Genomic DNA, 24,289 nt, shown 5'->3' on the forward strand with positions numbered 1-24,289 from the left:
TGGGAAGAAGATCCTATTTCTAGCTGTATATTTTTTTCTTACCTGTGAAAATGTTGCTGCTGGATTCACTGGCAGGATGTGTGAAGCACAGTTCTGCAGCTCTGTATGAGGTGAAGAGGAGACTACAGACATAGATATGGAACTCAGGAATTTCTTTGATCTTCAGTAAATTTGGCGAGAAAATTTCATGGAAAAGAGGGGTAAAAGAAAATCCCTACCATAATTTCTGCTATAGGTATCTTGAGATACTCAAACCCATACTTCTAGTCATACTTGAAAATCATCTGTTGCCCAGCAATCTTTTAAAATATAGGTGGTTTATTTTGTCAGTTCTTGGTTTTAAGCCTATGGACAAATTGTCTTCCCCTAATTATGCTCCAGGATTATAGATCTGCATTAGAGCTTTCTAAAACTGTTAAGTTTTGTTGATCAAAATGTTATGTTTTGCCTTGTGATATCCAAGAAGAGGGACTATACTTTAGAGATAGTAAAGGGGGCTCGGTCTGTCCTAAGTCATTTCAGAAGCTGCTTATAGGTACTGTTAAACACCTAGGAATCAGACTTTGAGCAAAGCACAATCATCTCTAGCCAGCATCTAACCAGTATGCCAGGTTAAAAACACATGATTATTGTCTGAACGGCTTTAGGCAGATGATTTTTCACTTGTATTGACAGGGCTGAAGTAACCCATCTGAAAAATTTGCTTTTTTTTTCTGCCTGTTTGCCTTTGCTTTTGTTTGATGTTCTTATTTTCACTTGTTAATACTATAACCCTCTTAGATATGTTGTCATAATTCTGCTTTATTATGTGCTCTTGAGTGTGATGTACTTCAGACTGTCTTGTGTTTGTATATAGGCTCACACTTGTGCAAGTCCAAGTAATATTTTGACTGTTTTCTTCATTTGTCCTATTTTGTGAAAGCTGATTTTGTAGGGTTACTCATCTTCAGAGAGAATATCTAAGTAAGCTAGTAGGAGAAAATGCATGAGGAAGAAATAACGTTTCATTCTTACCCACTTATAGAAAGTGTTGGGTTTTTTTGTTTTTGTTTTGTGCTTTTTAGGTACCTTTAAAACATTTGGGGGATTTTTTTTAATGGCTCTTTAGAGTATATAAACAGAAGAAAAGCAGTAATCTCAATTAGATTACGGCTGACCTATACTCAAAATGACTGCAGTGGATTATGAAGGTACTTAAGTGAACTTTGATGTTGCAAATTCAGGTGCTGACTAGGGAGAAGTTTCTGAGCTGAAAATGCAGTACAGACATATGTTTTATTTACAGCCCAGCAGATTCTTAGAATGTTGACAGATGTAGTTTTTGTTTTCTTCTATTCTGAAGGCTTGTTTTCACAGTATTCTACTGCTGTTGCTTCTTGATTTTAGTATTTTGTCTAGGTATCTTCAAGCCATCACATAAGATGAGACATAAATGGACAGATGTGAAGCATCTGTATCCATCTCCTTACTATTCTTTCACTGTTGTTTTTATTTCTTTAAAGTGAATTTTTGTCATATTGCGCATGTTAAATGAAATTATTATTGCTAAGCTGGTAAGCAGTTTAATATCCAGATAGGTCTTTTTTTGTCTCAGCGATGACATTTTTATCTAATTCTGGACAAAAAATGCAATTACTATTTAGCAAAAAATGTGATCTTCAATATTTGAAGGATTAACAGATAACTAATGTTAATGGGGGAATGTCTCACCAAAGTGAGAACTTGCTTCTTGTATGTTAGACACAAATCCTGAGGCAGCCTCCACAGGTCTGACTGGAGGGTGACTGTGTAATACGATTATTTCCATTATTCTTGTCTCTGTTTCTAACAGCTGTTTTTAAATGCTAACAATAAAGTGGCAGACAAGAGTGAAAAAGACCTTGCCAACAAATTACTGACAGAAATGAATGAGGACCAGGTACCTACCTAATCTGTATTTTGCTTCAGTTGAGGTCAAAACACAATGACAGGAAAACTGATTCCTGTGCTTCACCTTAATGATCCTGTTTAAGTCTTCTGTGGCAAGATGATCTTGTGTTGCTGCAGACATTATTATTTCCTTCTATGGGAAAGAGTTTTCCAGATTAACAGACTGAATTCAACTTCTCTTTTATTCATCTACCTTAAGTTGCAAAAATTTCAATAGACTGAGCCTCAGTTTTGCATCTTTTAAGGAAAAGGTGAAGTACACGAATGGAATCCAGATAATTCTATCAACCTGGTGGTGATTTTTTTTTTCTTCCCTTCCTTTCCTCTTTTTTGCTTCTTTGTCTCAGCACTGTGGTGTTTTGGATTCTGGGGCCTTGTTTGTGAATCTCAATGGTTGTATTTGATGTCCTGATTCTTTGCTTGTCATCAAGAGCAGATGTTCACAAATCAATGGACAGGCTGAATCAGGGAGGTAGGAATAGCCTGTTGCTTTAATTTTCCCATAATGTTGTGGAAAGTATCAAACGCAAATTGTTGTATTGATTTTGTGTTAGAATGATTTGTTCTGATTAAAATTGTAGAGATGCTAAGTACAAGGTATGGTAATCTACAGATTGTGATTCTAACAAAAAGCTTTGGCTTTTTTAGAAACTCAATGCAACATTAACAGCATGTAAACATTTCTTCATGTCTAACAATCTTCTGATTCTTGACGTTTCATTTTCAAAGTATGTGATATACAGAATACTATTTCAGGGCTGGTGTGTGAAACTGTTTGTGCAGTCTTGATCATTAGGTTTACTGATGGACCTGAAATACTGCTTGTTTTTGTCCTTAAGACTGTGATAGAGATATTACTATAAACAATCAGGAAAAAAAAAAAAAAAGACAACAAAAAAACAAAAGATAACATGAAATTGGAAAAAGTTGTTGATCACTGAGATGAGAGTGTGGGTGAGAAAGCTACTTTACTGTGCTGGCGTGAGTAATCTCTTATAATTAGTGTGTATTGCATTGGCGTATAGAGACCTATGTGGAAGAGAAAATACTCTATATGTACCGTGGATGCCTGATTGTTTAGCAGCACACACACGATACAAGAGATTTCTTAATCTGTTTTCCTTCCTCCCTCTTGAGGTTGTCCATTAGCCGCATGAGGAAAACATGTTTGTCCATCAGAGCCTTTGAAGTGAAATGAGTTTTGTGAATGCTTCTCTCCTCCTCTTGAAATGTTGTCTATTAATGTGATCTTTCTTGTAGTGTATGGGGTATTATGAAATCATTGGTGCAGAGATTATTTCTGAAGCATGCTAGTAAACTTTGTTTTTGTCCTGGCAGGAGGGCACAGTACAGTTTTGGAGCAGAATTGTCTTTGTGCATTTGTACGTAACCTCTGTACTTGCTTCTTTCAGGTATTTCAGGGACGTCTAGACTGCTTGGCAGTATCAACCATTCAGGCTCTCACAGCAGTAATGCACAAGTCTCCAGCTGCTAAGGTAACTATATGTGCAGAGATCTTTTGATAGGCCTCTAAATTTTGTCTGACTTTTTAATTCATTTATTTATTTGCAAAATCCTTGGGGAATTTTACTAATAAAGTTGATCACTAATTCCTGTCAGGTAGGAACCATGGACTGGATATCCTGTCTCCCTACGTAGCCATTAGAAACAAATAGACATCTTTGTATCAGAACTGGGAAACTAGGGTGGAAATGGTAACTGAAACCTTTTTAAGGAGAATGCATAACTTCTTACCGTGAATATTTGGAGTAGAATTAACAAGTTTTGCAAAATACAGCTTCAGGAAGGAGTTATATGTTTTATTGTGTCTATAGTCCAGGGTTATATTCCTGTCTAAATGATGATCTTGCCTTTTTCTCTGCTTTTCTTTTATGATTATTCCCATGGCTTGATAAAATAACAGGCAATGGCTAGTACATGAATCCGATCAAAATGTAAAGTCTCAGAAAAGTAATGGGTTTATTTTTAGATTGCTGAGTTCGTTAAATTAATCCCATGTTTGAATGACTCTTGGCACAGTGCAGATCACAGAAAGTGGAAATCACCTGATTTAGCTGCTGCTCGTTGCATGTTCTCAGTTAGAAATGACAAGATAGTAAATTAGGCTCCTTCAGGGCATAACTCAGAGTACTTGTATCTCCGCTGACTCTGGGAAGTCTGGGGAGATGTTGTGTGGCAAAATGGAGGATCGGTGGTAATCCACAAAATGCCAGTAAATTTTTCAGCTGTACTTCCATTACAATGTGTTTGTTTTTTTTTTCTTTCTGTGTTTACTTAAGTAATTCTCACTTCTGTTGCTGGATTCATCCATCTATTCTAATTTCAGTGCAGAATGCAGCAGGGAGAATAGTGTTTGTTTTGTGTGATGTGCTGGATATTTACTAACCAAACAGTAAACAGATACTATCTAATTTTTGAGTTGTTTAAGATGAGTGATTTCTAATAAAGCTGGACTAGAAAAATCTTTCAGTCAAAAGTCAATTTCTAGATCCTTACAATTCTGAAAATAATTACTTCATTTCGAGCTTCAGTTTGCCTTAAAAATAAAGCTATTAATAACTTATGTTTGATTTAATGTTTGAATATACCAAAGCAATATTTTCTTAAGTAATAACTTCTTTGATCTTATATTTGTTTATCTGTATGCTGCAGTGAGATCCTTCTTATTTGCAGCTTGCTAGAGAAAGCACAATGGACATATTATCAAAGGATTTATAAGCCAAAAAAATACAATTCTTATGTTCTAATTTTTTAAACTCTAATATTGTTTTGAAGTATACTTTGTTGCAGTAGATGAGCTGTTTGTGTCTATTTCATTTGTTAGTGAGACTGGATTTTTATCCTCAGGAAGTCTTCAAGGAGAGAATCGGTTATGCACATATCTATGAGGTACTTAAGTCACTGGGTCAGCCCTCACGGGAGCTGCTGGAAGAACTCATGAATATGGTGAGATGCACTTGCTTTGAATGCTGTCTGAAATGCTATGTCTATTCAACAATATTTCTTCTTGATTGTATTTCATGTCTGATTTCTTTGTTGTTTTTCAGGCTGTTGAAGGTGACCACATGGCTGTTGGGATGCTGGGCATTAGTAATGTCCAGCCCTTATTGCTGCTTATCCAGTGGCTTCCAGAGCTTGAGTCACATGATCTGCAGATTTTCATCTCAAATTGGTTGAGGCGGATCTGCTGTATTAACAGACAGAGTCGTGCCACTTGTGTCAATGCAGACATGGTCATCCGTATCATTGAGACACTAAATCACCACTCTGCACTCCATTGTACCTGTGCAGAGAACCTGATTGCCCTTCTGGGCTCTTTGGGGAGCCAGTCAATGGGGTCAGAAGAACTGCTTCAACTAATACGGCTCCTGAGAACTGAGGGACCAAAACAGGCTCACCCTTATGTTGTTCCAGTAGTGAGAGCCATTCTGGCAATGGCTCGGAAACAAGGCATGGCTAGTGCCTTGCAGTATTTCAACTTGTGTCACAGTATGGCAGGAATTGCTGTTCCATCAATTCAGAAATGGCCAGGATCTGCGTTTTCTTTCAATGCTTGGCTGTGCCTTGATCAAGACCAGGCGGACCCTAGCACAGCCAGCAAAACTGGCAAGCGGAAGCAACTGTATAGGTATGGTTACCATAATGACTTCAACAGCACAAATCTAGGTTCTATTCCGTGTGGTATGTGATACCCTAGTCTGTGTGGTACCTGTTTCTTCCTTCGTAGAATGCAATATAAAGCACTTGGTTTGTTTAGTTTGTGAAAGGGAGAAGCTTCATCTGTCACCACAGCCAGGCTATGTTACAGGAATAAGCAATTCATGACTTGCTTCGAGTAACGGTACCCAAGGGATTATAGCAAGCTTTGATAACACTTCACAGTTATGTGTATTTTTTGTAGTCAAGCATCTAAAAAATGAAGTGTTTTTCAAGGCAGGCCTGTTCTTGCAGGGCTAATTTATAGGTAGCTGCTTGCAGTTGATCTTCATGATACTGAGTGAAATAAGCTATTTAACCATGACTGTGTTTGTGTTTTGCACGAAGATTCTTGCTAATAGATAAAGAATATCTTAAAATCTATGATTAATCTACACTTATTGTCTCATCAGCTTTTAAACCAGGTTTGGCTGTAACATCATAAAGGCAAGCATTCTGAATTATTCCATTTAAGTGTCTTGATCTTTAAAATAAACTAAACTTCATATGCAATGGTATGATGTAAAACAAGGTAATTAAATGAAGAGAACACATGTACTAGGTATGACAGCAGTCTCACCTAACTGCATGTGTTATTAGCAGCTTTAGTGGGGCCGATGGACACAATTAACAGCAAACAGCACTGTTTGCAAGCCAGTATTTTCTTTATTAGAATATTGTGGCTTTCGGAGACTGAACCAGTCTGTAGTCAAGTAGCTACAAGCTGCTTTGGGATATCTGGGACATGTCTTTGTCCTGACTGTCTTTGGTGTTCCTTTTTTGTGAGATTTGTCTTGTTCTTTGGAACAGATGTAATAGGTAGGCAGAGAATATGATGTGAACAGCAATGAAAAGCTCAAGTTGTTTCTCTCCTCAGTGAAAATACTGGTAGGTGACTTCCAATGTGTATGGTGAAGTCCTTAACTGTGTGTTTTACTGTCTTTCTGTAGCTTTTTTACAGGAAGCGGTATGGGATTTGAAGCCTTTATCACATGCTCTGGAGTATTGGTGGTTGCCGTTTGCACTAAGAGGGAATATGCGACAGTGATGCTGCCTGACCACTGTTTTTTTGACTCACTCTGGGTAAGATGTGATGCTGACAAACACTGCTTAGGGTAGCAGTGTTAGCTCAGAAGACACAAGTTAATGTTGTTGCTATTTCATAAGCAGTCTCTTTTATTCTACTTAATTGTGTAAGAACAAATCTAAACTCAGATAATACAAGCGCTTTTTGCATAAGTTAGTATTTAAGTTAAATTATGACTATGTTGTTTTAGCTGTTCTTATTCATAAGCTGGTTATAATGTTTTTTTAAAGTGTGTGTTTTATATGGGAGTTTTTTAATTTGTGGATATTTTTTCATGTTAAAACAAACATGAACGGCTGTAGTGTGTGCATTCTATTGTATTTCTGCCTTAATTTCTTCTATTCTAAGAACTGATATGCATTGTCATGTGAGACCTTATACCTCTTTTCTTCCAAAAAAAAAGAAAAGAAAAGAGTAAAATACTTACAAGTAGAGCTGATATCAACAAAATGGTTGTGTATTATTATTCACTGCTTTTAATAAAAATTTAATTATTTTATTAATCAGCACAACATAACTATTGTTCACATGCCTGGAAAGAGACCTTTTGGTCAAAGCCTTGTGTACATCTACGTCAATGGACAGCAGAAGATTTCTGCCCCACTTCGATTTCCTGCTATGAATGAAGTAAGTTCACCTTCTGTGCCATACATCTGTCCTGATGAACTTCATAGCAGAGTGAGAACCTAGTTGGCTTTTTTCTTACATTTGGAGTAACTGGTAAATAATGGATACATATAGCAGGTGCAATGGGCTAGTATTTTCAAATATAATCCGGAAGGGGATTGTTCACCAGAGTATTTTACCAGGGTGCTGTCCTAGGCTCTGTTCCTGCCAGCCGTTTTCCTCACACAGCAACTGAGGTGACCAAATTGCTTTCAGTTGAATTACAGGCACTCTCTACTGTTGTGATAAGTACGTGTTCTTTTCTTTCAGATTATTGCTTCTCCAGAGTATGCCAGAACTTGCTGTTCTTGGTTTAATTTGTTTAGTTCAGGTTTGGCAGAGATAGTCTTCAGATTTGCTTTGTAAAATAGGTGAGGCAGAGGTGGAGAAAGGAACATAGGCTTAGACTGAGTGTGTTTTGTTTTCTTTCTTCCATTCTTCTGCAGCCTTTTACTTCTTGCTGCATTGGTTCAGCTGGTCAAAGAACAACAACTCCTCCTCCATCTCAGATACCAGATCCACCTTTTTCTTCCCCTATGATGCCCCATCGTACATCACTTGGGGGCATTCTCTCTCCAGGAAGCTGGGGTGGAATGCTAGCAAAACCAGAACTCATCACCAAGATGATCTCAGCAGGGACTCAGGATAGTGAATGGGGATGTCCAACATCATTGGAGGGCCATCTTGGTTCAGTTATTATCTTTCATGAAGCACTGCAACCCCCTCAGGTGAAAGCTTTGTATTTAGCAGGTGAGTGATGATTACATTGATTTTTAGTGAAACATGGTTGAGTTAGGGACAGTATCCCTCTGAGCTTTGCTGTACACAGACTCATTATGACAAAGTTACAGTCCAAAATAATTGTAGAGGTAACTTAAGCGAGAGGGCTTTATAGGCAGCTCAGAAATGAATGATAAGGATTTTTATTTAAGTTTTACTTAAAGTATTAGTTGTCATAGTCTCATCTATTTATGTTCAAACCTGTCAAAATCTGGGTATCAAGTAGTATTTTCACTTTTTTTCTTACTTTTTTCCACTTTTTGCCTACAATATACCTTATAATTGAGGGTCTTTAAAGCATTGCTCTTGTTGACAACCCTCTGAGGTGATTTACACTTAAGGATTTTTCCACACACGCACACACACAAATCAATAAACTGTGATTTTAAAAATAAAAAATAAAATTAATATATTAATCTATGTTTTACTAAGGTATTAAGTTCAATAATGACCTGGGATTGTTAGAGATTAGCAAGTACTTCAACCATTTAAAGGGAATATTTTTCTGCTGCTAAGTAAGGCTGTCTTGAAGATTACTTACTGCCTGGCTGTTTGGGATTGATGATAGGTTGGTGGCAAGTAAAGTGAGGTATTTGTAAAGAAATATAGCTGTTGGAATGTACAAATTAAAATCTTGCACAATTAGGCATTTTATCAAGAATATACATTTCTTTTTAAGCAGACCGCTATGGAATGAGTGACTTAATTCATAATACTACTTCAAAGCATGCCTCAAATAGCTGTGGTTCAGAGTATCCTGCCATAACAAAGAATAGTTGTGAAAAATTTGTGCAAGTTAATATTAATATCCAGTGGAGTCTTAAAAATTAAAAGCAATGTATTTATAGGTCCAAACTGTTTAACTCCGTGGAAATCTCAAGAGCCTGAAGTAGCAGATCTCCCCAGTAAGGTGTTGCTACATTACACACCAAAGGTATGAAGCAGTATTCTTTTTTTTTCCCTTTGTTTACGCAGTATGCGGTAATTTCAGGACTTATTTAGGATGTTTTGTTGTGTGTGTGTTTTGCAACTGCTGTTTCATTGGAACAAGTTAAATGTATCATTTTATTGTGCAGTGAGAAGATGCAGGGCAGCAAAACCTTTCTTAGACTTTAGTTTTGGGGATGGGTGATAGATGTTGTTTTTGTATAGCAAAAGCACAAAGTTATTTTGTGAAAGTCAAATCTAAGATAATATAAATTTTGCAGGGTTTCCAAGTTGTTTAAATAACATACTATCAACACAAGAGCACTGTTAGGTGTTATTTCAAAGCTTTCTGCATTTTCAAGGACCTGTTGTTTCTGAAGTGATACTATAGTGTCTTCACTTCTCAGGCCTGCAGAAATCCAATTTGTCTTGACCTGTCTGCAAACCTCTTACATGGAAGACTAACTGGAAACAAAGTAGTGAACTGGGACATCAAGGTAAGTGCTTACTGGAGGAGCAGAAGCTGTTGCTTATGTGACGGTATTTACTAGCTAAATTTGCTGTGATGTGAATGTTTAAAAATACTGCAATTTGTTCTCCTTATCTGGTAGATGGGAGGAGGTGGGTATGGGTGGTTTATATCTCTGGCTTTATGAGAAAGTATATTGAAAGTACAAACCTCAGGAGAATAAGTTCATTAACAAACATGATGGGGATTGGCACTCTCTTGAGGACTAGAGTGAGGGATAAAACACAAAGCTGATCAAGTCATTAGGAGATAAGTACAGCTTGAAAGGAGCTACAGTTTCTGCTGTCTTGTGGTTTGTAGAAATTCTATTTTTTTCAACTTTCAGAAGTACGATGCTTCTTGTATTACCCAGCTAACATGGCAGTCTTCATCCATGAGCTTAATTTTATGGATTAAAAAACTTTCTTAGCTTAATTGTCCAGTTTCCATTAGATTTGCTTCAATAAACATGGGGATGTTTAAACAGGGAATGGAATATTATGCAGCCACATATAATAGAGTAACTGTTTAAAAATTGGAACATGATGGAGGCCAAAAGGATGATTTCCTCTACTTCTCCCCAGAGGAATTCTCCCTGTGGGAAGGAAAAATGATGTCCTGTGATTGGCTTACAGGATATTGTTTTTCTTTGGGTTCTAAAAATTTTAGTACCCAGTAGTTTTCCTTGGGTGAAGCTGGGCAGGTGAACAAGCATCTCTGATTAGTTTAATGTTTGTTGTTATCTGTGAGGAGTGAAAATTAAATGGATTTTAGCAGACTTGAATTTCAAAAAGGGTGGAGGTTAAGACTGAAGTATACATAAATTTATTTGAAAACCTGTTCTGTTATCATTTTCTAACTGCTTGAAGTTGAGATTTTGCAGGAACAGGATTAAAACATGTATATAGTCTTTCATTACTGCAGGTAACTTAAATATCATGAATATTTTTTATCTTTTTTTCCAGAATGCTTAATAGAGAAGCCTTTATGGTATTTGTAGCCTTCAGGTTCCCATGTTTATCTGGGTGGGAGTGAGTGTAAAAACACAGATGACAGGAAGTTATGTAGTTGCAGTGCCTAGAATGTAGGCAATTCTCTTGTTAAATCTGCGTTTTAAACCAATGTTAAACAGGTTTGAAACAATCTAATTGATTTGTAGGTGAATAAGTTTCCTTGTATTTAGTGTGAACTTCTGTAGCATAATTTAGAGGATTTCTTTTAAAGTTGCTTTCTTTCTATTTCTCTTAATTTTAGGATATGATCAACTGCATTGGCGGAATAAATGTGCTGTTTCCATTGCTGGAGCAGATCAGCTTTCTTGGTAGACAGATGCCTGAGAAGTCTGTAGGGGACACTCTACCTCCTGAAGCAGTTACTCCTGTAGAGGGAGATTGGGTGGTGTTGACATCCACAAAGGCATCAGGTAGGAAAGTACAGTTGAGATGAACATCTTCTGAAGTTCAATTTCAATTAACAGTCTTTCTGCAGACGATGGTGATTCTTGTCCTTGAGTGCTGCTTTGGAAAAGCCAGGAAGCTTGATGAGCTGTTACTTTTTCTAGACATTTGATGGGACGCTACGTACCGACAATTCAGCACGATGTAAAATTAATCTGATAATGTATTTCAAATAAAAATGTATTTAATATCATTGTTTTTATCTTAATGATTTCCTATTATATTAGTGTTAAAATATGCAGTTATTTTTTACCTCTTCTCTGAAAATCTTGTTCTGATTATTTTGAGAAATTGCTTTTTTGCTCAAAACCTGCTGATATCAATAGGAGGAGCTTTTCAGCAACATAGATACTGGGTCAGGCAGCCAATGAAGATCTTGGGGTATCAGAACAATGCTGTTTAGACTCTTAAATTTTCATATTCTTAGAAAAATGTTCAGGCTCCTACTTCTTCCACATGGATGAATCAATAAAACTAAAAACAACTGGGGAGGGAAAAATCCTCAAAACCAAAACAACCAAAAACCACCTACCACCAAACTGTACTAGTCTAAGTTGGGAGCTTTTGTCTTAGCATAATACAAGAGGAAAACAGATCTTGCAAGAGAAGCATTTTCATTTGTTTTGAATTTGAAATGGTTAATAAATAAATATTTGTCTTCTCACTGTCCCTCATCAATTTTTGCATATTATATCTGTTTACTGCTGAGGGGAAATTTCTGATGCAGCATATGCAGGAAACTGTGACTGTAAGGGGGAAAATCTGCCTGTGTAACAGCTGTGTAGATGAAGCAAGGATCAGGTCATCACTTTTTCCTGAGGAAATGTGAGAAGATTATGATTCTGCAAAGGGTGGGAAAGAGCCACTAAAAAAAAAAAAAAAACAAAAAAAAACCCAAAACAACTACAGCTAGGAAACAAATGCAGAAAGAGTTAAGGAAGTTCAGGGAGTAGCTGTCAATGCAAACACTTGATTTTATTTTTTCCCCTGTGATAGACAGTTATCTAACAATTAACTGTGAGTCTTAGTGATTTTCTGATTTTGGTACTGCTTTGTTTTGCAGAAGCACGCCTGGAGAAAAACATTGTTGCAACCTTCATCTTGGTGATTAAACACTTTATTCAGAGACACCATGTTAATCAAGAAAATCTCATTCACTCCCATGGAGTTGCCACCCTAGGAGCTTTGTTACAGAAGGTGAATAAATTGAGAAACAGCCCTTAGAAATGGCCATTATGGATGAAGTCCTAATTAATTTATTATCTTTTTAGTTGGTCTGGGATACAAGGTTTGCCTTAAAGGTTTGCTTAATATATGCTTTTCTTTCTCATGCTTCTGAAAACAAGAACATGTGAGGATTTGGCCTTGGTCTACAAAGTGAAAAGTGTTGTTTTGAGTACTTCATGTTCTCATTTTGTGTTTGTTTTATTACTTAAATAAAAACAGACTCACTATAAAAGAGAAAATCTTAATTAAAAAAATGTGTTGATTTTTTAAAAATATATCCCAATAAACTTCATATCTTTAGCGTTAACTGTTATTTTGATAGGTGCCAAGCATCTTAATGGATGTGAATGTACTGATGGCTGTGCAATTGTTGATAGAGCAAGTCTCAGTTGAAAAGAACTTGCAACTTTTGCAACAGATGTATCAACACTTACTTTTTGACTTTAGCATCTGGAACAGTGGGGACTTCCCTTTCAGAATTGGTAAGTTCTTGGACATGGGGTAACTGCACAAAGATACAGTACTTCTCGATTGATACAAATATTTTTCTAGGTTCTAATTTGTAACTTTATATTGTAGGGCATATACAATATCTTTCTACAATCATCAAGGACAGCAGAAGGCTCTTCAGAAAGAAGTATGGTGTACAGTTTCTTCTAGACACGCTCAGAGTTTATTATGGGTATAACTTTTACCTTTTCTAGCTTCTCCTTCGTTGTATGTAGTTCTGTCATGTTGTAGTGGAAATGCTAAGTCATGGCTTGAAACAGTGAGCACCTGGTGGGAAGGCAGGGCCAACTTGGGGCAATTCAGGTGCATGCAATGTAATGCAGTGCACCTGAGTGACTGTAAGGGTTGAGCAAGGATCCCTCCACTTCCCAGACTTCATTTAAGGGTTGCCAGTGGACGCAAGTGTATCTTGTTGGAGATTGCTGCATACCTGAGGCCTTCTGAATAAGCAGCTTTTTTTGCTTTAGTTCTGTGCCTGTGGCTGTTGCAATTTGAGCAAATCTTCACTTGCCTGCAGCCTTGGTCCTTGCTGCTCTGCTGTCATTGCTGTGTTTTCCATCATGTTATATGTGTTCACCTCTTAAAGTTAAGTAATTGGGGAAGATTAACTAGAGGTCTTCCTCCTTCCTTTAGAGAAAGTTGCCTTAATTCAGCAAAAACAAAAGCTAGTCCCATAATATTGGAGTAGATGAAAAAATTGAAAACTAACGCAACCAATTAGTTACTACTAAATTATGGAGCACTTGCTTAGATTACCTTTCTTGTATGTTGCTGTTTAGCAGTGGCTGCAAAGACAGTGATTTGGCTCCTGATGACCTGAGAACAATACGGACATCCCTTTATGGACTCATCAAATACTTTCTAAGCAAAGGTGGAACGCATGAAGAAATACAGAGCATTGTAGGATACATAGCAGCTACCAGTGAAGAAGAACAGGTATCCAGTGTAGTGTAAATTAGTATAAACTGTATGTAATTTGGTTTTGGTTTTATGTTCAGGAGTTGATCCTTAAGGGTCCTTTCCACCTTGGGATATTCTGTACTGTTTAGATATCTTATTTCTATAAAGGGAGGTGTGTGAAAACAAGCAAAGAGCTAAATGATTTATGGGTCTACTTGTATGTGCTTCTATATATATCCTGCCTCAGCCATGTGGGAATCCTTACAAAAGTGCTCTGCTGGTGGCTGTACTTTTACTCATTATTTCCTCTTGTGTTACAAAAGAAAATGAATTGACTTTGATCAGTTTTTGTAGTGATGTGAATTCCCTATTTCATAGACATTAGTAATACTTGAACTTGTTTTGTAGTTCCCTTTACAGCTTGATGGCATTCTGCATATAGCAAAACGTCCACTTAAATATGTGGTAACAGTGAACAGACAAAATGTACATTATATAGCAAAAGAGAATAGAAATCTGAAAGCAGTGATCTTTTTTTCTGGATGGAGAATGATGTCCGCATGAATTGCAGATTAAATCAGTTGTCTTAATTTTCAGCTCTGTGGAATCCTGGATGTTCTGTTCAGCCTTCTTCATTCCAGTTCAGCCCCAGATCAGCTTTTTTTATTGCTTTTTGAACCAGGAAATGCTGATGTTCTTTACGCTTTGTTATTGCATCAGAGATACTCCGACAGGCTTAGAGAACTTGTGTTCAAGGTAATAAATCAAATGATATTCATAAATTAATCAAAAGAGCATGATTTTATATTTTTCAATAGTCTGATGGCATAAGTGTAAATGCTTACAAAGATGCTTGTCACCCATGTTTAATTTTTTCAAGTACGAAAGCAACATGTAGCTAACCACTGTAGTTGTAATCAAGTTAGTGCTTTCCTAATGTCAAGCAGTAGAGGTATTTGGATCTTGAAAACTGAGGATGTGTAAGTTTGTTATGAAATATATTCTTTTTGTAAACTATGGGCTAGTATGCTATGTCATATACCATTAAGTTTAAGAAACCTAGATGCTTTCTCACTATTACTTTGCTTTTGTTTGATTTTATTGTGCAGATTATGGAAGAGATGCTGAAATGTACTAAAGTTTATGAACGCAGTAAGCACCGTATGAGACTCAGGGAAGTGGGGTACTCTGGGCTTGGACTCCTTCTGAATGAATCATCAGTTACTACTTCTCTCATAAAAAACCTTCTTAACCAAGTTCTCCACGCAGGTAACTGGGAAGTCTTAAGTCTACTATTAGTAAATGCCTGTTTGTTGCTCAGAGGCAACCACATTTGTTGTTTTGCTCAGGAAAAAGAGATATTACTTTATGAATGTGTTCTATTTGTGGTCCATGTTATTCTCAGCTGTTTTCTTAATTCCCTAAAGTATGTTCCCTTTGCCATTCCTGGTTGTTGAGGTGGCTTCCAAAGGTGTTTTTAACATTTAAGTGTTACTTTCACTTGCACGGTATAGTTTGATTTATTTATTTTTTTTCCTCCTCCACAGATCCTGCGGTGAATTATAAAGATCTTTTAGCTGTAGTGCATCTGGCTCACAGATCAGATATAAACATGAGAGTGGTTATCTGTAGAAAGGTTAGTTATCTCTAAAAAAAGAATACTGTTACATCCATAAACTGTATGATGTAGTGTCTTTCTTATTTGAGGCATGTTAGCTGTACTGCTTGCTGTTGCTACTTCTCTGTAGTAATGATTTAGGATAAAGCTAATATGTAACTTGATATTGAACTTGATATATTCAAATCCTTCTAAAAAACAAAGTGTGAAGTCTCTGTATTGATTCTTAAGTAGCATATTTTTTTCTTAATTTTTAGAAATATTGACTTACTTGAATTAGAGTTTGCTCTAAGTTTTGTCCTTAATGTTATTTTTAGTAGATCATATAATGGTTCAGAGGAGTATTTAAGAATGCAGGGAGCAGATGATGGAAAAAGTAGTAACTGTTTCCTCAAATGAGCAAGGGAGGCTGTAAGGTTGTAAATATTGTAATTTAAAAGATAGAATGAACATAGTATTGAGCTAAAACTAATGCATAGGTATGGAATATCTTCTATCCTTAGGTTTTGCATCTTTTGCGTTCCCAACCGGATGCAGCACAACAGATTTCTCAGCAGCTGGCCTGGCAGGACACTTTGGTTAGACTCTTCCTGAAAGAAAACTCAGAAGTCCGGATAGGCTTTAGAGAGAACAGGGTTGACTCCTCAAGGGAAGAGGAAAAAAAGCTCCCTGCTGAAGAACTTCAGAAATATCATGCTGATAAGAAGGAAGGAGATAAAACTGATACCTTTTCATCTGTGAATGGTTTGTTTGATCAGTGGAGTTTAGAAGACAATAAATCCTTGGATGTCCCAGCTCATTTCTCTGCTATGCCACTGGAAGATGCATCCACAGCAGAGATGTCTTTTAAGTCAGAGGACCGTGAGGAATTATGGCACACTAATCCTTCACATTTGAGCCTAGATCTGTCCAGTGTTGACTCTTACGAACTGGCTGATGTTGTGAATCAGATGACAGATAGCCTGCCCAGCACACCATCACCTATAGAGAACAGAAAACCATTTTCTGGGCAGCCTGAAAAAGAGCTGGATGTTATAAGCGATGTAGGCTTCAGTTCTGCTGATCTGTCTTTATTTGAAAACCAAGGAGTAAGCATCTTTCTACCTATGTAGTTAATATCTCCTAATGACTGCATTATTTTTTTCCTTTCTAATTGTGTCCCTAATGGGGGTATAATTGTTATCCTCATTGTCCTTTTAATCTCTTTTACTTTGTGAAGGAAAATAACCAATGGCTTTCTTACAGTTAGGAGGGATGTTTCTTTTGTTTATGTCTTTATTTTTTTTAGTTGGAATTGCTTGGGCAAAAGTGGAATGGGGAGAATGAAAGGGCAGCTAAGGGTTAGGTTTAAATAATGATGTACAAGTCGATATGTATTACAGCTTCTGGAAACCAACTTTCTCACATAGTTTGTGTTTACCTATTAGGCTTGAGACTGTAGAGTTTTCAAAAGAAAAGCCAAAACACTGTGATGAAGGACAAACTTTGTGAACATTTACAGGAATTGAAAGGATGTAAATGTTAACTTTTCTTTTGTAGGGGGGTGATAATGAACTGATACAGTTACTTACAGACATCCTACTGTGTGTAATGTGGAAAGGCATTGAAAGATCTGATGATGAGGCTTGGATGGAGAGAGGACAGGTGTTTTCTGCACTGACCAAACTGGGAATATCTAATGAGTTGCTGCGACCTTCTGATGAAATAAAACTCAAGTGAGTGTACTGTTCAAGGGCAGGTTCTTTGATTATTTTTTGATGATAAAATAAAGGGGCTTTGGAGTAGATGTTTCCCATCATGATACAACCTTATTATCTCTATCTTCATGTAGTACCTATTTGGTAGTGTAATGTGGTTTTAAGATTTAGAATATCAATGTTCCAAGTTTCATGTGTTTTGAAATTTTTTTTTTTTGTTTTTACATCAGTGGCTTATTGAGAATACAACAGTAATTGCTGTGATCGGAGAGATTCAATTAAATACTTAATTGGATTTTTTAAAGCCACTTACAGCTGGAACATGTAGTAATTACTTTGGGATTTTGTTTTACATGCAGCTTGTTGGAGAAGATGTTAGAATGGTCAGTCACTGATAACAGAGATTCTAAAGCTCTCCCTACACACACTGAGAATGCTTTCCGGCTCTTGCTAATTGTACAGGATTTCCTGCAGGCAGAAGGACTGGTTAATTCAAATTTATGGACAGAAAAGGTACAGTAACTGCTTAATGGGAATTTTGTAGGTAAAGATAGTGTTGAAAAAGTTGTCAATTTGAATAATGTAATCTCTTCTAGGTGTTGTTTTTGAATTAGGTATTAGAGTATGGGTTCATAGTGAAATGTATTAGATTGTCACTTAATGAGAAAATCCTAAAATTAAAAGCATGAATTCTTCTGCTCTTTGAAATGATTGTCTCCCACTGGAATAGTTGCTGATCATTCCTGATATGTTCTATGCATATCTTATGCTTTCCTGATAGCTACTGGAGGAATTAGTGACTCTTATGGATAGCCTGTCAGTCTGGTACTCTGCTGGCCCAGAAGCAACCTGGTTTTCACAGGTGCAAGTCCAGTTGCTCCTTGGATTCATTGCACAAGACAACTTGCAGGTTTGTTGCAAATTCCAGTATATCTAAGTGCATATTTGGTGTAACTGTTTTGGTTCTGGAGGAGCTGCCCTTACCACTGAGAAGAGTAAAGAGTAATGTCAGTCTTTTATTCTTCTATATGAAAATGGTAGGCCACAGTAAAAAGCTTGCAAACTTATTCTGCTGTCCTGTCAATGTGCATATCTTGAATATGTGAATGAGGTACAGAGCAAGCTGTTTGAACATGGGGGTTACGTAGGGTCTAGCAGCAGTAAGATAGCAGTCCTGATTATTAGTGGTTCCAGGCTGGCATAGGTTAAGTGCATGTGAATCTGGACTGTTAGTCTGAATGGACAATTGTATTAAGTTAGCAGAGCTGTGTCTGGAATAATGAACCCTTCAGAAAACCCAGGCTAGTTTGTTTAGGCACATAATTATCTTAAAGCAGTTCTGTTACTGGGGTTGTAACTGACTTGGTGATCAGTGCCTGTATGTGATGCCTGTGTGCCCTCAGGCTGCCTGAGATATAAACAGACTATGTAAATACTTCTGTGCTAAAAGGTGAGTGCTCCAAATTACTAGTTTGAGTTGCCTACACTTAGTCATTTGTCTGTGTAGGTCTGTGCTATGGCAGCAGCAAAACTGAATACCCTTCTTCAGACCAAAGTAATAGAGAGTCAACCTGAAGCATGCTACCTCCTGGGGAAGCTGGAAGGCATCTTAAGTAGATCAGTTGAAGAGAAGACAGAAACATACTCATTTTTGATTCCGCTTGTTCGGACACTGGTATCCAAAATTTATGAACTTCTCTTCATGAATTTGCATCTCCCTTCATTGCCTTCTACCAATGGCAGCCCTTCCTTCTTTGAGGACTTTCAAGAGTACTGCCGATCTGATGAATGGAAAGTTTATATTGACAAATATGTAAGTAGTTGATTCTTTTGGTGGTATTCACAGTTGTTTTTGTCATTAGAGCAGAGGAACTCATATTCAGAAATCATGTGCACTTTGTTTTGATGGGAACAGATTCTTCCAAATATGAAGCAGTATGAAGAAAATTCGTTCAGGCACAGTCATGAGCAGATGGCACTTTATTGGAAGGATTGTTATGAAGCATTTATGGTGAATATGCACAAGCGAGATCGGGAGAGAGGAGAAAGCAAGCTGAAATTTCAGGTAAGGTTTTTTCAGTAGCTTACATCTCGGGATTTATGTTCTATCAGATGGAGAAACTAAATTCCAAGATAACCTTGTTGAACCCATGTTGGTTGTTCTGTTGAAGGTTTTTCTGAGCAGTCTGACTATATACACATAGAAGATTTAATTTTGTTATTTTTGTTTAAGAGTCTTATCTGTAAGAGGAGTTATTTCAGGACAGATCTTCTTCCATAGTACAGAAACCTGGAATTATCCTTAGGTATAAGCTGCTTTTTTTCCACTTTGTATGTTTTAAATTAATAAAACCTGAATTATTAAAACCTCCATTATGAAATTGAGTTAGTGTTTCAAATTCTTTCAACCCTAGAGAACATTTTAACAGTTTGCAGGTTCCATTTGCTGTGTGGAAAAACCTGTTTCTGAACTGACCTTTCTGTGTAAGGTTCAGTCTCCATTCAAGCATTAGAATTAACTGTTAAACTACAGCAGTATTAAGTCTTTAAAAATCTCCCTTGCAAGCAATGCCTTAAAATCTACTGCTAATTCACATTTATACATTCATCATTTGTAAGAATTCTTGCAAGTTACAGTCACTGCTAGATTTATTTCTAATGATCTTTCAGGAACAATTTGTGGAACCATTCAGCAGAAAGGCTCGACAGGAAAATCTGCGGTACAACAGTATGCTAAAGCAACTTAACAGTCAACACACAGCTACTCTGAGACAGTGGAGAGCAGCCCAACTTTACTTGCTCTCTGAACGTGGTCCTTGGTCTGAAATGTAAGAGTGAATTTCTTGAATCAAACAGGATATGATGCTTAAAAGTAATTTCTTCATGTGATTAACTTAGTATTTCATATGGTCAGAACCCTGTCAAATTGATTTGAATGGCCGTTCTTGAGATGCGAAGTTAATATTTAATGTATCCTTAATGATTTCTGCATTTTAATTTTAAACATACAAATTTTTAAGTATTGTGCTGAGCTGGTTGCCTGAATACCATGTTTTCTTGCCAAGTGACAAATGAAAATTAATTATCAACATTACTTAAAAACACAACAGAAAAAAAATAACCAAAACAACCTCTTTGAGAGATTCTACTCATCGGTGGTTTGTTTGGATGGAGAAAATAGTCTTTAAACATAATAAATCTGAGGTTTTTATGCATGAAGCCGATGTCAGTCTCAAGTGCTACATTCTGCCTGCGCTGACTTCTGGGTGAATTCTGACTAAAGATTTTTTGTGTAACTTCTAGTGTAAACAGTTTGCTATATTTCACTTGAGAATGATTGCTGCACGCGAAATGTTTTAGGATAATCAGAGCTGCAATATTGACATATAATATTGAAATGCAATTTATAGGTTTTATGTTTCTCAGCCTACCAATGTGTAGGTGACTGGAGGATTTTTTTAAAATACGTGTTCCTTGGTAATCATTTGCTCATAGGTTTTTAATGACTATTCTTGTTTTCTCAGGAAACAGCATCCTGTTCACTGGAAACTTTCAAATGTTGAAAATTTTTCACGTATGAGACTAAAACTGGTGCAGAACTACAACTTCAACTCTCATCAGGATGCCAGTGACCTGAGAGATAATTTAGGTAATGTTGTATTATACTTAATAGTTTACTTGGATTCTGTGGTTTTCATGAATACATCTGTTTTTAAGAATCAGTGTGTTATAGATACTTATGTCATAATTTCTGTTATTGCTTCTATTGTTATAACGTATTACATAGGAGTGATGCCTTGACCTGAAACAGCTTTTCTAGATGGAAAGAATTAATTTCCTCTTGTTTATTGAAGTGTATATTTCTGGAAGAAAAATAGTTCAAGAGCTCCTTTGCTTTAAAATAAGCAGTTGTATACATTTCTTGGATCCTGTAAACCCAGATTTACTCTAAACAACAAAAGAAACCCCAACAAAATAACCCACCAAAGTGCATTTGTATAAAACTTGCATGCTGCAAGGGTGTCTGGCAGAATACTACAGAATATCTTATTGGAGATGTCTGCATTAGAATGCAATTTTTAAGGTTTTTCTGTCTTCCTTGTAGAATTATGTAAACTCTATATATGTAGGTAATTTATATACATGGATAGATAGCATCATAGGACCCTTAAAGTTGGAAGGGACCTTTAAAGTTAATCTAGTCCAAATCTGCTGCAATGAACAGGGACATCCACAGTTAAATCAAGTTGCCCAGGGCCTGATCCAGCCTTGACTTGTGTAAGTCTCCAAGGATGGAACATCTACCGCTTTTCTGGGCAGCCCATTCCAGTGCCTCACCACCTTCTCACTGTAGAGGATGTTTTCCTTAATCATTTTGATGTATTGTGAATGCCAGTCAAATTTTATTACTCTCTGAAGTGTCCTTTTACCAATTGACTTGACTCATACTTGAATGTAATTCATGGAGCATTTAAAAAATGTTCTGCTTGCCCGCAAGAGTATTGAAGGAGTCTGAAGAAGTTGTTTCGTAATTAAAGGCTGTATTCAACAGTAGAAGGTGCACTCAGTAATTTAACTTTCTGAAAATGGGTTAGCAAAAAGTTTCTGAGCTGTTATACCTTTTGCAATAGGTGTGTACCAGACACAACCCTCTAGTGAGTCTCTGCTTCTGGAGGTGGTGAAGCAGGTGAAAGTGAGTGACTTAGAAGATGATGTGCTTGAACTGCCGGAAGAAGACACAGCAGCCAATTCCATTATGTAAGTGAAACAGCAATGAATTGCTGAAATTCATTTATGTGATTTGGAAATGGGAACGAGTAGGGAATCAACTTCACGAGTTTATTAGTATGCATAACTTCCCTCTTTGTTTGCCTGTCCTTAACAGTCCAGTCCAGGGCTTTTGTAGTAATTTGAACAGCAGAAAAGCTGCTGTTAGATTTCTCATTATAAACAATAACAGATAAAGAGCAGCAGGGAAAAGGAAGTCTGAGAGTGTTAAGTACAGTGTTTGTGAGGATACAAGTGATTTGCTGCTCTCAGTTGGACTGAATCTGCAGGGTTGTTGAGTCTTCCTGCTGTATGTTGGTTGTAGTTCTCAGGAGATTGTCTGACCTGTGAGTGTGTGGACCAGACTGGATACAACTCTTGTCCAGGGATGCCAAGGCCAGAGCTGTTCCCTTTGCCATCAGCTTGCATAGCATGAATATCTGCTGAACTAGCAAAATCTAATAGGGATTCCCCTGAGTCTCATTCATGGGAGAAGTCCTTCATGGACTCTGGGAGACTTTTATTTCTCTCATTTTTTTTCTTGATGAAGAGGTGTGGATCAAGAAGGAAGAGGTGGTAACGCTTGTTTCAATTAACTCTGGGTATGTGTGTGTGCCTATACTGTTGAAGCCCAGAAGAGATGCAAGATTCTTTGTGTTACTGATGAATTCTCTTGTACCTCACAAGCAAACATTCAATAACTTTTGAAAGCATCTCTGTAGACTTAGGATCAACCACTGCTTCAGATCTGTCTGAAGCTCACTTTAGTAACAGGAATCAGGGCTCAGCTCCAGGCCAAATCATTCAAGCACCTTCAGTATGAAAGGGAAATGCAACCTGTTGTTTTTATACTTCAGAGGAAGTTGAGTTCATTGTGTCTGAGACTGAAATCACATGTGTTAAAAGCAATATTAAAATATGATGTTTAGTATTCTGGTCTGAAATATTTTAATGCTAATGGAAGTGGTTTCATATGATCTTTCACGTTGTACTTACGTTCAAATTTGATACTTTTCTAAACTGTGCTTTTACTAGATATCTAAGCAACTCTGTGACCTATCCAACCCCTAATACCTAGTGTTTTTGTTTGTTTTTTTTTTTATTTGTAGGGATGAGAAGGATGAACAGAGTCAGAAAGAAAAGCTAATATTGTCTGAAAACTGTGAACTCATTACAGTAATTGATGTGATACCTGGCAGACTGGAGGTCACTACCCAGCACCTATATTTCTTTGATGGTAGCATTGAAAAAGACGAGGGTAAGCATGACTAATGGCTTTTTATTTTCAGTGCAATTTTGCTTCTAGTAGAGTTTTAGCACCAAACTAATTGTAAAAAGGTAGAGTTTGGATCTGTACTTAATATTGTTCCTGGAGGTCAGCCTCTGACCAAACCAATTAGAAAAAATAATCTAAAACTACACAACAGACCGAGTTCTTGTGTTAATTTATTTCTGTAAAATAAAAGCTTATTTGCTGATGATGTTGCTAGTGAACAAAGTGTGATTTCCTCTAATTTTCTTCTTAAATGGCACTTCTATGTGACATATTTCACTATATGCAGATTATGAGTAGTAAGTTGTAGTTTTAATTCGTAGGAAGTAATGATTAAGAAGTAACAGTATATAGAAATTCACGGCTATATTATATATATATTATATATATATTTATATATATATAATATAATATAAATGTGCGTAGTTAAGTATGCAAACAGTAAATTGAAATGTTTGACTGATGTTGGTAAAATTTTAGAGAAACTAAAGATGCTAACCTTGTGTAGGGTACCTGCTTTGGCAGGGGGGTTGGACTCGATCTCTAGAGGTCCCTTCCAACCCCTACAATTCTGTGATTCTGTAACCTTCTATTTGAGCCTGATTAAGAAAGCAAAGGTGTTTCATGTTCATATTTTTTGTCAACAAAATACATTCATAACGTGTTTTTGATCAGAAAGCAAAACCAAGTTCTCCATCCTATCAGTTATTTCCTGCCATTTCTCTCTTTTAGTAGAGTAGATGAGACTAGTAATGCTTCCAAGCAAAATGTTTTATCAAGCCATGTATTTAAAAAATAATGCTTTTTGTGCTTGAATCTAGGGTGTTTGATACTGCATTATTTGAATAAGGAAAGATTTTGAAAAGGCTTTTATTCCAGCTCAGTAATTGAAGTGTTCTTCCTAGGGGTTGGTTTTGATTTCAAATGGCATCTTTCTCAAATTCGAGAGATACATCTGCGTCGGTACAATCTCAGGAGGTCGGCTCTGGAGATCTTCCTTACAGATCAAACCAATTACTTCCTCAACTTCAATAAGGAAGTACGTGTTTGCCAGATTTTCTTGTTTACTATTATTTTTAGTACGAGTGTCAAGTTCTAGTTCACTGATCTTATTTGAATCTAGAAAGTTACGTATCAGTGAGTCAATTCAAAAATGACAGCTGAAAAACATCTTTTAAGTAAATCAATCTTTGTGTTAGTTTTGTAGGGAAAATAGTAGTGAAGGT

General features: G+C 36.7%; 1 protein-coding gene across 10 annotated transcripts in view; it reads left to right on the forward strand.

Annotated features, from left to right (window-relative positions):
• Window positions 1–24,289, forward strand: part of NBEAL1 (neurobeachin like 1) — a 72,096-nt gene that overhangs the window by 25,814 nt on the left and 21,993 nt on the right. For 4 of the 10 annotated variants that reach the window (XR_001556460.2, XM_015868267.2, XM_015868266.2 and 1 more), the window contains exons 11-38: window positions 1,832–1,918; window positions 3,342–3,425; window positions 4,798–4,896; window positions 4,998–5,578; window positions 6,597–6,729; window positions 7,241–7,360; window positions 7,846–8,149; window positions 9,028–9,113; window positions 9,514–9,603; window positions 10,869–11,037; window positions 12,135–12,268; window positions 12,621–12,780; window positions 12,878–12,980; window positions 13,588–13,744; window positions 14,306–14,464; window positions 14,818–14,977; window positions 15,256–15,344; window positions 15,830–16,414; window positions 16,866–17,041; window positions 17,383–17,536; window positions 17,805–17,933; window positions 18,531–18,836; window positions 18,939–19,088; window positions 19,694–19,851; window positions 20,548–20,672; window positions 21,655–21,781; window positions 22,900–23,048; window positions 23,969–24,102. Coding sequence is in view for 9 of the 10 variants with exons in the window: in XM_015868267.2 (XP_015723753.2) it covers window positions 1,832–1,918; window positions 3,342–3,425; window positions 4,798–4,896; window positions 4,998–5,578; window positions 6,597–6,729; window positions 7,241–7,360; window positions 7,846–8,149; window positions 9,028–9,113; window positions 9,514–9,603; window positions 10,869–11,037; window positions 12,135–12,268; window positions 12,621–12,780; window positions 12,878–12,980; window positions 13,588–13,744; window positions 14,306–14,464; window positions 14,818–14,977; window positions 15,256–15,344; window positions 15,830–16,414; window positions 16,866–17,041; window positions 17,383–17,536; window positions 17,805–17,933; window positions 18,531–18,836; window positions 18,939–19,088; window positions 19,694–19,851; window positions 20,548–20,672; window positions 21,655–21,781; window positions 22,900–23,048; window positions 23,969–24,102 (4,908 nt within the window). In the remaining variant the exon portion in view is untranslated. Of the gene's footprint in view, window positions 1–1,831; window positions 1,919–3,341; window positions 3,426–4,797; window positions 4,897–4,997; window positions 5,579–6,596; window positions 6,730–7,240; window positions 7,361–7,845; window positions 8,150–9,027; window positions 9,114–9,513; window positions 9,604–10,868; window positions 11,038–12,134; window positions 12,269–12,620; window positions 12,781–12,877; window positions 12,981–13,587; window positions 13,745–14,305; window positions 14,465–14,817; window positions 14,978–15,255; window positions 15,345–15,829; window positions 16,415–16,865; window positions 17,042–17,382; window positions 17,537–17,804; window positions 17,934–18,530; window positions 18,837–18,885; window positions 19,089–19,693; window positions 19,852–20,547; window positions 20,673–21,654; window positions 21,782–22,899; window positions 23,049–23,968; window positions 24,103–24,289 lie in introns of those variants that run through there. The other 6 variants (XM_032445994.2, XM_015868269.2, XM_032445995.2 and 3 more) reach the window with 4 other exon arrangements.

Source organism: Coturnix japonica, chromosome 7 (assembly GCF_054131305.1).
Source record: "Coturnix japonica strain WE chromosome 7, WE-NBRP24, whole genome shotgun sequence".
NCBI lineage: Eukaryota > Metazoa > Chordata > Aves > Galliformes > Phasianidae > Coturnix > Coturnix japonica.